The sequence below is a fragment of the Myxocyprinus asiaticus genome, chromosome 14 (assembly GCF_019703515.2).
Source record: "Myxocyprinus asiaticus isolate MX2 ecotype Aquarium Trade chromosome 14, UBuf_Myxa_2, whole genome shotgun sequence".
Lineage (NCBI taxonomy): Eukaryota > Metazoa > Chordata > Actinopteri > Cypriniformes > Catostomidae > Myxocyprinus > Myxocyprinus asiaticus.
The window spans coordinates 28,926,216-28,939,606 of NC_059357.1; the positions used below are offsets into that span (position 1 = coordinate 28,926,216).

Below are 13,391 nucleotides of genomic sequence, written 5' to 3' on the forward strand. Positions count from 1 at the left end.
CACTCATATCCAAAGAGTTTGAAATAGGCTGTGTCTTTGTTTTGTTTTATTCACATAATTAGAGTGATTAGTCGTGCTCCTGGACTGAAGCTGGTGGTGGAAACACTTATAACATCTCTTAGGCCCATTGGGAACATTGTGCTGATCTGCTGTGCCTTCTTTATTGTCTTTGGCATTCTTGGAGTTCAGGTAAATGCTTCAAACACTGAAGCACCAAAGGGCATGGGTTCAGTTCCCAGGGAATGCACATACTGATTAAATGTAGTGCTTGAATGCACAGTAAAGCAGCTGTCACACTAGGCTTTGAGCATGCAAAATAACTGCAGCCGACAAGATATGATATCATGCTTGAGGCTTCTGGTTTTAATAAATAATACATCACAAGTAACAAATAATACATTGAAAAAGTTTAACTAACTTCCAGCAACATTAAAACTGGCAGCTTTAAAATACATATTTGTATTGAGCCAAGAGATCAGTATGTGACATTTCGATCTTGTATTGGTCAATATGAATTCGCAGGTCAGAGTTCACCAAAAATGTGTAGTTTCTCCATATGAGCTTGCGTTTCTGGTCTCTTTGGATACGTTTATATGAGAGTGAATGGAGCGCAAAGTAAAGTGTAACCGCGGCTTAAGTTACTTTGGACAAAAACATCTAAAAAATGCATTAATGCTGTTAGAGATGCTACACATTTTTTAACACAAATGTGAATTTAATTTGATTTTTTTTACTTTTTGATAACATAGCTCTTCAAAGGAAAGTTTTACCATTGTGAAGGTCTTGACACCAAAAACATCACCAACAAGTCTAACTGTCTTCAAGCAAACTACAAATGGATTCGGAGAAAATACAACTTTGACAATTTGGGACAGGTAAATGTAATTTACCAGAAATTATCAATTAAATGGTGTTAAGCTTAATGAAGCAACATGCTGGGTGAAAACGTGGGGTCATTTTATAGGACCTTCAGAAAACTTTTTCTTGTCTAATATGCTTGAAATGATTCTCACATTGTCATTACGAGCCCCATAACTGCACTGAATTAATGAATCGCTGGCACTGTGTCCCTATTCCACAGGCTCTTATGTCACTTTTCGTGCTGTCCTGTAAGGACGGATGGGTGAATATAATGTACGATGGGCTGGATGCAGTGGGGGTGGATCAGCAGGTTTGGAATTACTTTGCTCAATCAGGCCAATGATGTTTCAATATTGGGTAAATGAGAAATAAGCATAAAAAAGGAGATATCTCAACAACAACAAAATCTAGTTAAAAACGCACATTCTTAGAAATGTAATCTTTGTTTTCATGTTGATTTTATTAATTTTTGAAAAACATTTACCATTTTCAACAAATATTTTGATTTAATGACATCATAGAAGAAGTAAGTAGTTGACACATAATGTGTCCATGGATACTTATTTTATTAATATCAACATTTTTGGTGTATATTTAAGGTCCTGTAACTAGTCACCTTTTTTAATAACCTTTTTTTTTTCTTCACTAGTTCGTTTGAAATATTCCTGCGTTGTGACAAAATATTTTTTATATATTTGTATTTATATTTTAATAAATATTCCATGTAGTCTCTCAATTAATATGAGGTCATAAATGCTGCATGCATAATAATTATAAAAATTTGCAAAATGCTGTTTAAAATAGTTTTATATGGAGTATAGCATGTCACATCGCAGGTTTCCAAAAGTATTTCATGTCAAGTACCCAGGAATTGCATTTTTTATATATTTTGTAATAACTTAATAGATCTGGACAAAAAAAAAAAAAAAAAAAAAAAAATGACATCACAATATTGACCCATTTATCAACAACAACAATAAAGAAAAAAAATCATATTAATTTCCTCATTTGTCATCTGATGGATGACAAATTCCTTTGTCTCCTTGTACCCTCCATCTCCTCTGCAGCCTGTGCGCAACCATAACCCCTGGATGCTCCTCTACTTCATTTCTTTCCTCCTGATCGTCAGCTTCTTTGTGCTGAACATGTTTGTGGGTGTGGTGGTGGAAAACTTCCACAAGTGTCGTCAGGACCAGGAAGAAGAGGAGGCACGTCTGCGTGAGGAGAAGAGGCAGCGGCTGCTGGAGAAAAAGCGCAGGAGTAAGGCGAATTGCGGGTCTGGTCGGTAGTCTATTTTTCTGAGCACTGCCTGCTTCCAGAGCCTGAGAGAGAAAGCTATACAGATTTATAAAAAAATACAGAAGCAGTCAAAAGGCTGAAGAATTTCTAAAACCATGCACATTTTGGCACCAATTAGATGTCAGCCTTGGATTGTGATGGACTGCAGCATGCTCTTGCATGAGATCCCCGCACCACCAAACGCTGCATGACAAACCAACAGGAGAAGTTTGCACAGCACATATGGGGTCAGCGTCATGGCTAGACCAGAAGTAGCATCATTCTGTGAATATATAGTGTACTAGGATGAACGAAGACAGACACAGTGAGCAAAACTGTTTTGTCCAGGGCACGATGTGGTGTCCAGCTGCTTTTTTACTTATTTATTTTATTTTTAAGTTTCAAGATACTGTTTTGGCTCAAAAATTGGAGGGGGCAAAATGCTTCTGGGTGGGTGTAGATATTATTTATTCTAGAGTGCAGAACTACCAGCTCAAACATGCATGAAATTACATAAAGCAAAGTTGTATCATATTATCCTTTAAAGAAATCAGAGGTGCAGAGTTAAGATTCCCATTGACTACTCTCTGGCTGGCAGTCTTTTCTGTGTGCATGAAAGACTCTAAGAATGCTAGCCATGATTCTATGTGATTAAACAAATAAATATGAAGAATTGTGTTCATGTTTAATCACCATGCCTGGCAGGACAAATCTACAGTACCTGATAAATTATCTTTAGCGTAAAACCTGATAGTTGTATCTACATTTGTCACACTCAACTCCTCTTGTCTTACTGCAGTCAAGGGATTAATAGCATATGAGAGTCTGACTTATTGTACACATACTCATAGAGTCCAAAGCAGTCAAGTTTCATTTTCCTGAATCTATAAATAAATTCCCTCAATGCCTTTCATCTGGGTTAGATCTAAGGACATCTCAAGTGAGTTCAGCAGGACCTGGAGGAAAATGTATATCTGCAATATATCCAATTATTTGTGGAATGATCCATTATACAGGCCCACATGGAATCTGTGACCACAAAACTCAGAATGCCCAACATTCTGTTCTGTTAAACTCATTTCACTATATTTAAAGAAATAGTTCACCCCAAAAGGAAAATTATGTCATTATTTATTCACTCTTGTTCCAACCCCGTATGACTTTCTTTCTTGTGCGGAACACAAAATCATATATTTTAAAGAATCACTGATTTCTATATATTGGCAGTGGGTAGTGACTTACTTAAAGGCTTAAATAAGCACCCAAAATTATCATAAAAGTGGTCCATGCGACTTGTGCATCATATTCCAAGTCTTCTGAAGGCACACAAATACTTTGTGTGATGCAAAGACCAAAAATAAAGTCGTTATTCACTCTCAAATCAAATCACTGATCAACTCAAAACATGGTGACACATCAATAACATCAAACCTCGTTCCATGGCCCTCCAGGGGTTAAATTGGGCCGGACTGATCCGGAACCTTCGGATTCAAAAAAGAAAAATATTTTGCTCCACGTTCCTTTTTTTGTTTCATAAAAATCACGAAATATGCAACAAACTGCACCCTTCTTTTTGACATCCATTGATATGCATTAGCAATTTTGATTGGTTTATTAAAAAGTATATACCTGGTATACCTGGGTTTTTTGTTAAATGGTTCTGTTTTTCAGACAAATATTGTAATTACTGTACAAATTAGATTTTCAGAATGAAAATTTGAGGAAAAGGTTGAAACATATACATGTATGGCCATATGTACATGTATGGGGTGGGGTGGGGTGTATGTGTATCATGTCATATCTCGCCACCAGATTTTAGGGTTCCCCCACCTCCAAGTCAAAATTTAACCCCTGCTCTTTTATTTTTGGAAGAACTTTTCCTATAAGAATTCTGCAGATTCTCACTCAAAATCTGTGCAGAAAACACAAAAATTCATCAGATTCAATCAAAATGGCCAAGAATGCAAGGGAGAATTGTTAGATTTATAGGTTGTGCTGTACTTGCATGTTTAAATGTATCAGGTATTCAATAGCTCAAAGGCTTCTCTCTTGGCATATGGTGTTTACCAGTAAACCAGTAAATGCTTTTATGGCAGACTCAGAAAGATGGATTCAAACTAAAGTCAACTGTATGGTTGCCGTTATGTCCAATATATCACCAACGATACAACTTATCAATGTACAGTCACCTTTAAGCTGTCCTTGAGAAAAACTCAGTATGTCCCCCATACCTTGTGCCACACAAAGAAATCCTTTAATGTTTGTCAGCACAGCCAATCTTTACAACGGCATGTTCACCCAAAGCAGCATGCTTTAAGTTCATGAAGATACAAGTGCTGCACAGAGGGCTTTCAGTAAACAGATCTCTTTAAAGCAAAGTATATTTCACAGTAATATCAAGGTAACATCTTGGTCCTCTCTGCAGTAATTGTCTCTTCATACCCAGTGCCTCTTGCCTCTGCATCAGTGAATTGGTTTGTACATGATTACACAGTACTGACCCTTGTCATGCTGTCTTTCTGTGTGACTGTATCATCAGAGGCCCAGCAGAGACCGTACTATGCAGACTACTCTCCAGCCCGCCTTTACATCCACACACTGTGTACCAACCACTACCTGGACCTTTTCATCACCTGCATCATTGGCATTAATGTGGTCACTATGTCTATCGAGCATTACAATCAGCCTTCGGTGAGTCTTAACTCTCAATAATCTTTTTGCTGAGTATTTGCTCTAGCGTTACAGTTGCAAGAGAGGCTGATGGGAAAAAATTGATACTTGGTCATCTCTTAATTTTTCTTTTTTTAATTACTGTAGGACAGTTCAACTCTGCTCCTGGAGGGCCTCCGTCCTGCATATTTAGTTCCAACTCTGCTCTTACACACCTGCCTGTATTTTAAGTAAAGCTGCAGTCACACTAGGCTTTGAGCATGCAAAATTATTCCAGACTCTGCAACAAAGAATTATGTCATGCTCTAGGGATTTTGTTTTTAACATATAATACAATTACAAATCACAGATAATCTTATATTCAAATTGTTTAGATTCAGGTGTGTTTGATTAGGGTTGGAGATAAACTCTACAGCAGCGCTATTAAACACGTGGCCCGCAGGGAACCATGCGGCCCTTTGAGCAAATTTTGCGGCCTGTATTATTATTTCATCATCAAAAATATATTTATCAATAGCCATGAAATGTCTATGAATTGTGGGTTGTTCATTTCAAGTGTATTTACAGTAGTTCTCTGTATTGCTAAAGCACACACAGTTAGAGAGGGAAATAAACTGCAATAGGATGTAATGTATGAAATAAACAACAAAGAATATATGAGCATATCTGATGTTTCATGAGAGCGCGTTTATAGAAACAGTATTTGTGTACACACGCGGTCTGTCAATCAAACATGCGTGCTCTCAAATCTAACTTGAGAGTCAGAGTGTTCCAGGGTGGTCGATTAATCGACTAGTCGTGCAACAACTGACTAGTCAATTAGTGGTGTCAAGTATTAACATTAATATTTTTAGTGGTGGTGGTTTTAATGGAAGGTACTTTTCTCAAATTAAGAGACACAACTTCTCTTCACCCTGATTGCCTTGAAGGACTCCGGTTACGTTGAAGCACGTTATTCTGCATTTAGTATGTGCATATGCGGCTTTGTGCCGCTCTGTATTGGAGCCATTCTTATTTCATACTTTTCCTACTTTGATAGTTTTGTACAATAATATGTTATAGTTATTGAGCTTATTTTTATTTTTTAAAGTTTTGCTCATCCCTAGTTGAGAGTCACTCATCTGTGCGAATCTGTGTCAAACCCGTTCAAATAGCTCAACGTAGATATATGCTTGTAATGATAAAAGTCATAACAGGAAAAAAATAATACTTTATCATGCAGTAATAGCATTGGGACGCCTTCGCGCAAATGCTTATTAGTGATCTTCGTTACTTAACCACAAAACGCCACAGAGGGTGAACAGATCTTTATGACTTCTCACTGGAGCAGTTTTGGAGTTAATTTAGCATAAATCTCTCTTGTTTTTGAAAGAATCTCTTGTGTATGTGATGTTGAACACTTATGGTGTTTGACGGTGACAACAGTCTATTTTCTATTGTGCAATGAATGTGGTAGAAAGTGGTTTTTTGAAAAAGTAAAACCAAACCATGAGAAAATTGTTACTCCCCTAACATAAAATGTATAAAATAAGTGTCATCCACCTTTTTCCTGACTTCTCCATGGGTGGCGCCATTACGGCGAGAGACTTCCTCTCGGATGCTCCACACTTGCACCTGCTTAGTTGTTGTTATCAGCTAGACTAACATTACTGATGATGGCGAGCAGCTAAGGGTCTGGATAATTATGTGCTGTTATAGGATGTTATAACAACTACAGGTGGCGTAAAAACTACTGTAAAATGAATGTCACAACAATAAGCCCCCACAAAAGCTGCCAATGCTGAAACATTTGGAGTCAAACCAGATGTAATAAGCAGAGGTTGCATTAAAGTAATCCGTCACTTGCCTTTTTTTTTCTTTTTTTTTTTAAACATTGACAGATAATTCCAAATGATGTCCATCATTTTGGAAGATAACAAAGATGAAAAACATTTAAAATAAGCTCCTTGACGTTTTCTTTATTAATCATCTTTACGAGGTTCATACCTCATGTCGCGCTGTGAGTGTATGTGAATGTGGTAGAGACAGAGTTGTTGTCGGCAAAGTGCGTGTGAAGGCGGCAGAAATAATGCAATAAATCGGAAGATTTTTAAATGGAACCTGTGATGACATACACCCTCTTTTCATGGACATGTCCTCTTTTTTTAAACTTAAAGCATCCGGTCGGATTTCTAGATTCCCTAAATGTCCAGGATTTAATACTGAAGTGCACAACAAGAAATGCAATGAAATATAGCGCATCATATTGGTGGATTCTCTTTCTCTCTCTCTCTCTCTCTCTCTCTCTCTGTGTGTGTGTGTGTGCTGTATGTCCGTGTCTCTCTCTCTTTCACAGACACACACACACACATACAGGGCGCGTGCAGCGAGTGCTAGAGCCCAGTAACTGGTGGCCCTCCTGGAATGGAGTTAAATAGCCCTGTTGTACTTTATTAAATTATACAGTATGTGCTAAATCATTACTTCTGTCTCCAACAGTACCTTGAAGAGGCGTTGAAATACTGTAACTATGTCTTTACCATCATCTTCATTATTGAGGCTTTGCTCAAACTTGTGGCTTTTGGCTTTCGGAGATTCTTCAAAGACAGGTATTGTCGCAGGTCTATAGGTGTCTAATGTAAATTGACCTTATTCAGAATAGCGTCATATTTAACTTTTGTTGAGAATTAAAATGAGGCTGTAAGGGATAGAATTACAGTCACTTCAACTGGTTGTACTGTTGTTTGAATTGCTGTTGATCATTCAGCTGACAGAACATTGAAAAAACATCTTTCCAAACATTTTCAGTTAACAAATACTCTAGAAAGCAAGAGTTTTCAAATTAGATGTAATCTAGGACCTTTAAACATATTTCTACATACAGAAATTAAAATGTGGCACTTCTCTAAATAAGGCCTATAAACAGATTAAATTAACAATGGATAAAAATCTGTATTGAATGTATTGCCCTTGAGCAAGGCCCTTGACCCCATCTGCTCCAGGGGCGCCGTATCATGGCTGACCCTACACTCTGACCCCAGCTTGGCTGGGATATGTGACAACTAGGGCAGTGGTGGCTCAGTGGTTAAGGCTCTGGGTTACTGATCAGAAGGTTGGGGGTTCAAGCCCCAGCACCATCAAGATGCCACTGTTGGGCCCTTGAGCAAGGCCCTTGACCCTATCTGCTCCAGGTGTGCTGCATCATGGCTGACCCTGCACTCTGACCCAGCCTAGCTGGGATATGTGGGAAAAAAAGAATTTCACTTTATATGTGTGATAAATAAATAAAAAATTAATTATAAATTGTATTGGTGTTATGAACTGATATGCTAAAAAATATGACATATTATATTATTTGGCAAAACAGTTATGGTTTCAAGCTGTATTCTGTTCTACAAGCGAACAGCTGGGAGCATAGACACTTCAGATGGCATTCTAAAGGCTATATATCATTACCAATATATTCTTAACTAAAACAGTTTATTCTAATCCTAATACTAAATGATGTCAATGGGAAGTCTTGTCAGTCCCTTACCCCTCAGTGACTTTGTCCCTTATCTCAGCCTCTTTGTTCAATGGATATACTTGTGCTCTTAGATATCTGTAGTCATGCAGTATTTGCAATGAATCCAAGTGCAAGATTAATCTGATAAAATTAATAAAATACTTCAGCCGCTTTGTGCCATTCATCCATTAAAATAAATGTTTATCTTCAGTCAGATCTGGTCTGCACTGATTATTGGCTTTTTTCCAACTAAAAAAGCAGACAAAGACATAACGGATCAAAGCCTGGCTGTCTGTTACTCAGACCAGACAGAATAGATAATTCACACTACAGTAGTTATAGATGAAGGGTGTGCTTCAATAATGTGTGTACTTAAGGAGTGAAAAAAACAGGGCATGAGAGGGATAGGATATTACAGAGATGAAAAGGTGGATTATGTAAATCTATATGACCTGTAATTTAAATTTCAGACTATTTTGTTCTTTTGCCATTTTGCAAAACACTGTATAGCAGCAACAAACACAACACCCAACCAACCATTTGAACACAAAAATGGACTTGTATGTCTATTATCACTGGGTAACTCTCTAAAACAGTGTAAAACACCTTTATAATGCAGCATGACAGTGTGATTAAGTCATGTTTTAATATGTGCTGTCTGATGTTATGTGATGCATAGGGAATTGGATGAATCATTTGTTTCATTTTAATGAAACATGCTAAATTAAGAGGAGTCATGATACCCCTGTTTATCATTAATCCCACATTAGCACATGTTCAGGTGCAATGAACCGTATGCTGTTGTATTTGCAATATGCTCATGGATCTGTGTACAGTATGTGTGCTCAGCTTGCCTAATGTTCAGACAGCGAGTAACTAAACAACGCTCACTGCTAATTGCCTGGTGTTATGTTTAACTGTATAACTTTGTAATATGCCGGCAGATGGAACCAGCTGGATCTAGCCATAGTTCTGCTCTCTATCATGGGCATCACACTGGAGGAGATCAAGATGAACGCAGCGCTGCCAATCAACCCAACCATCATCCGTATTATGAGAGTGTTGAGGATAGCCAGAGGTACGGCAGTTTTGCAGCTGCATGAATCAACACAGTTCTTTAGAATCTCCTCCTATTAAAGGGAAAGTTAACTGAAAAAAATGACAATTCTGCCATCATTTACTTGCCCTCATGTTGTTCCAAACCTGTATGACTTTCTTCCGTAGAACACAAAGGGAGATATTAAGGAGAATGTTAGCCTCAGTCACCATTCACATTCATTTAGTCATTTTCCATACAATTACGGTGAATATTGACTGAGACTAACATAGTGCCTAACATCTCCTTTTGTGTCCCACAGATGAAAGTCATAGGGGTTTGGAACAACATGAGGCTGAATAAATTATGACAGAATTTTCATTTGATGAACTATTACTTTGTTTACAAGGGTGTTTCTTCGACTTCGGGCAATTTCATGTCCCAGGGATTGATTTTCATTAAAACTAACTGATATAAACTTTTTTTCTGATAGCTTAATAAACAATAAATAATACATTTTCTTGTTTTTATTTTACCAGGCTTTTATCATTTATTTTTGGTACTTTTCAAATGCCTTTTATGTACAGATTTGACTATTTAAGCCTTGTCCCAGACCCAGACTTTTAATATTAAACTAGAAAAATCCATTTCAAAAATACAAATTATTACGTTTAAAACTATGGTATTCTAAATGATTGAAATAAACATAAACCATTTCAATATCAAGTCCCCCACTGTGGTGTCATTTCCACCAAAACAATTTGTAAAAAAGTATTTTTTAAATGTTAAGTGTACCATCAGCCGATAAAAGTTTCAGTGAAGAGCATGCTTGAAATAAAATATGAGACCTGTGATGTTTGAAGAAAATTCAAGGTAAATATCACTTGTGAGCAGAATAGTTTTATTGTCCGTCACTTGTAATCAAGCTGTAATTTTGCCAAATTATGAAAAAGTGTGAAAATATTATTAATTGTGTGTATTTAGGATACATTAAATGTTAGCTATGTAATTAGCTGTAGTAAGGCAGCCATTTGAAAATATAATTTCTATCACCGTCATTTCCGCCACAGAATTTTATTAAACACAAAACAGAATTTGAGATGTCGTGGATATGATACTGTGGTGGCAATTTTTAATGACTTTCAGAAATAAATGGCAAAAATGACATAAATCTCCTGTGATCAGGAGTGTAAAAAGTACTCAGAAATTATACTTAAGTGAAAGTATGGATACTGAGTGAAAAATGTACTCAATTAAAAATCTGTTTATATAGCCGAAAACATACTTATGTGAAAATAAAAAAGTATTCACATAAAATTGTATGTAAGTATTAACAAAGTAAATAGTAACTTTTTCCCAAGCTAGAATGAAATCAAGAGAGGAGACTGTGTGAGAGAGGATGTTGTTAAATTGATTGGTTTGTTAATTCGCCTTTTTACTGTATCCGACAACTGTCATATTTCTCCCCCAGTGGCATTCCCAACCTGGTCAAAGAACCATGTAACAATAACTACATTTTTGCTACAAAATGATGTGGTTCCTTCAGAATTTATTTTTATTTTTATTTTTATTTGCTTTTTTTGACACTAACGGTTAGGTTTAGGTTTAGGGTAGGGAGGTAGGTTTTGTTGATTTAAATCTCAATAGAACACTAACCTTAAAAACCTCATCTGTTTGAGAGACATTTCACTTGCTTTGAGTGCCAGTGCTTAGTGGACATTTCACCTTGGAACTGCCCTAAGATGTGTAATGAACCACAAAATTTTATTTAGCAAAAATGTTGCCACAGTCTTGCAGTGTTTCTTGCATGGGAGAAGGCACTTACGAATTGCGATGTCAGAGCACCCAGCCCCTTGAGAGATAGAGAAAGATAAAAAATCAAAAACATCAAAACAAGCTCTGAAGAATGTAGTAATGTTGTTGGTTTTGCTAATTGTTTTTTGAGGTTTGCTGCCAAACCATACAGTTGTAGTAGATGGATGAATTCAATAAAATTCATAATTAATATTTACTCAGATTCCATTATTTTTATTATTATAATCATTATCATTGCTGGTTTTATAGTTATTATTATAATTAATAGTTGCCTAACAACAACAATAATTCAGCAAATAGGGAGGAGAAATTCATAGATCTAAATATGAAGGCAATTGTAGAAATTAAAGACTTGGACACATTTAATTACAAAAGCCTTTGTATATATATATATATTTGCAATGTGAATGATAATTTTTACTGTCCAATCTGTAGAAGTAGCAGGTGCTTATAATAAAGTTTAGGATTGAAGGAATGAATACATCACATTCAGTCGGGCGGTCACATACGGTCTAGTACCAAATATTACACAAATATTGCAATGTATCAAAAGCTCAAAAACAGATCCGAAATTCCACCTCTGCAGTTGGCCGGAACTCCACACAGCTGCCATGTGACACTCCATTTGAAATGACTGACCTCTGGTCTGTCATCCATTTTTTATCGGTTGCAGTGAAAAGGCTGCTTCAGTCCAGTAAGACGAAAGAAAATTATCTGTGAAAATGTAGTGAGTACTTTTAAATAAAATTGTAAGGAGTAAAAAGTAAAAACATTCCTTTGGTGATGTAATTAATTAAAAGTACAAATTTTCCATTTGAATTGCACTCGAGTAAAGTACAAATCCCCAAAAAATAATACTTAAGTAAAATACTTTTTACTCAATTATTTACATCCCTGCCTGTGATGCATGTACATAACATTTTGGACATTGTTAGACAGTTTATTTTTGTTTTGTTTGTTTGTCAAAAATGGTGAGAGTTTAAAAAAATGTTTTAATGAGACTTTACTTTTTTGAAGCTCAATGTGCCCAAAGTCGAAGAAACATCCACAAATAGCCTTGGATATGTTTTCTGCGCAACTTTAGTGCTATCATTTTTAAATACATTTAGAAGTAAGTGGGTATAAGGGATTCTCATTATGCTTTTACCCACAGTACTGAAGCTTTTAAAGATGGCTACAGGCATGAGAGCCCTGCTGGACACAGTAATGCAAGCTTTACCACAGGTAACTAATGTTGTGTAAATATAGGTCTATATAATACACCATATACACTACATAATACATAAATAGGAACGCTTGTACACCTACTTATTCATGCGATTATCTAATCAACCAATCGTGTGGCAGCAGTGCAATGCATAAAATAATGCAGATACGGGTCAGGTGCTTCAGTTAATGTTCGCATCAACCATCAGAATGGGAAAAAATTTTATCTCAGTGATTTCGACCGTGGCATGATTTTTGGTGCCGGGCTGGTTTGAGTATTTATGTAACTGCTGATCTCCTGGGATTTTCACGCACAACAGTCTCTAGAGTTTACTCAGAATGATGCCAAGAACAAAAAAAATATCAAGTGAGCGGCAGTTCTGCAGACAGAAACACCTTGTTGTTGAAAGAGGTCAACGGAGAATGGCCAGACTGGTTTGAGCTGACAGAAAGGCTAAGGTAACTCAGATAACCACTCTGTACAACTGTAGTGAGCAGAATAGCATCTCAGAATGCACAACATGTCAAACCATGAGGCGGATGGGCTACAACAGCAGAAGACCACGTTGGGACCTTTATTAGGACCATAGTGTTCCTAATAAAGTGCTCAGTGAATGTATATACAATACACACATGCATGTATATGATTATTCAATATAAAGTACATATATATACTGTATGTGTGTGGTTTTCTTTTAGAGGGGTATAGATGTACTGCAGAATTGTAGTGTGCAATGTGGAAGACATGGGGGAGGACAGAGAAAAGTTAGAGAGAAAATATGTATAACACTTTCCATGATTGATTGTTTAATAACATACTGTGATAATGTGCTTCGTCTCTTTAGGTGGGAAATCTGGGCTTGCTGTTTATGCTCCTCTTCTTCATTTATGCAGCACTTGGCGTGGAGCTTTTTGGGAAACTAGGTCAGCACTGCAATCGTGCGCACTGTTCATACCGAGCTATCCATTTCACAGTTTTAGCGGCTTTGCTCTTCCTTAGCTGCTGTTTTCGTTTTTAGGTTTGAAATTTTGAAATTTGAT

The 13,391-nt window shown here is 36.7% G+C and overlaps 1 protein-coding gene across 1 annotated transcript in view; it reads left to right on the forward strand.

Annotated features, from left to right (window-relative positions):
* Positions 1-13,391, forward strand: part of cacna1ha (calcium channel, voltage-dependent, T type, alpha 1H subunit a) — a 105,896-nt gene that overhangs the window by 86,792 nt on the left and 5,713 nt on the right. The window contains exons 20-28 of the mRNA XM_051715927.1: positions 63-189; positions 750-875; positions 1,082-1,171; positions 1,929-2,142; positions 4,679-4,830; positions 7,288-7,397; positions 9,238-9,371; positions 12,298-12,368; positions 13,196-13,274. Of these exons, the coding sequence (XP_051571887.1) occupies positions 63-189; positions 750-875; positions 1,082-1,171; positions 1,929-2,142; positions 4,679-4,830; positions 7,288-7,397; positions 9,238-9,371; positions 12,298-12,368; positions 13,196-13,274 (1,103 nt within the window). The remainder of the gene's footprint in view (positions 1-62; positions 190-749; positions 876-1,081; positions 1,172-1,928; positions 2,143-4,678; positions 4,831-7,287; positions 7,398-9,237; positions 9,372-12,297; positions 12,369-13,195; positions 13,275-13,391) is intronic.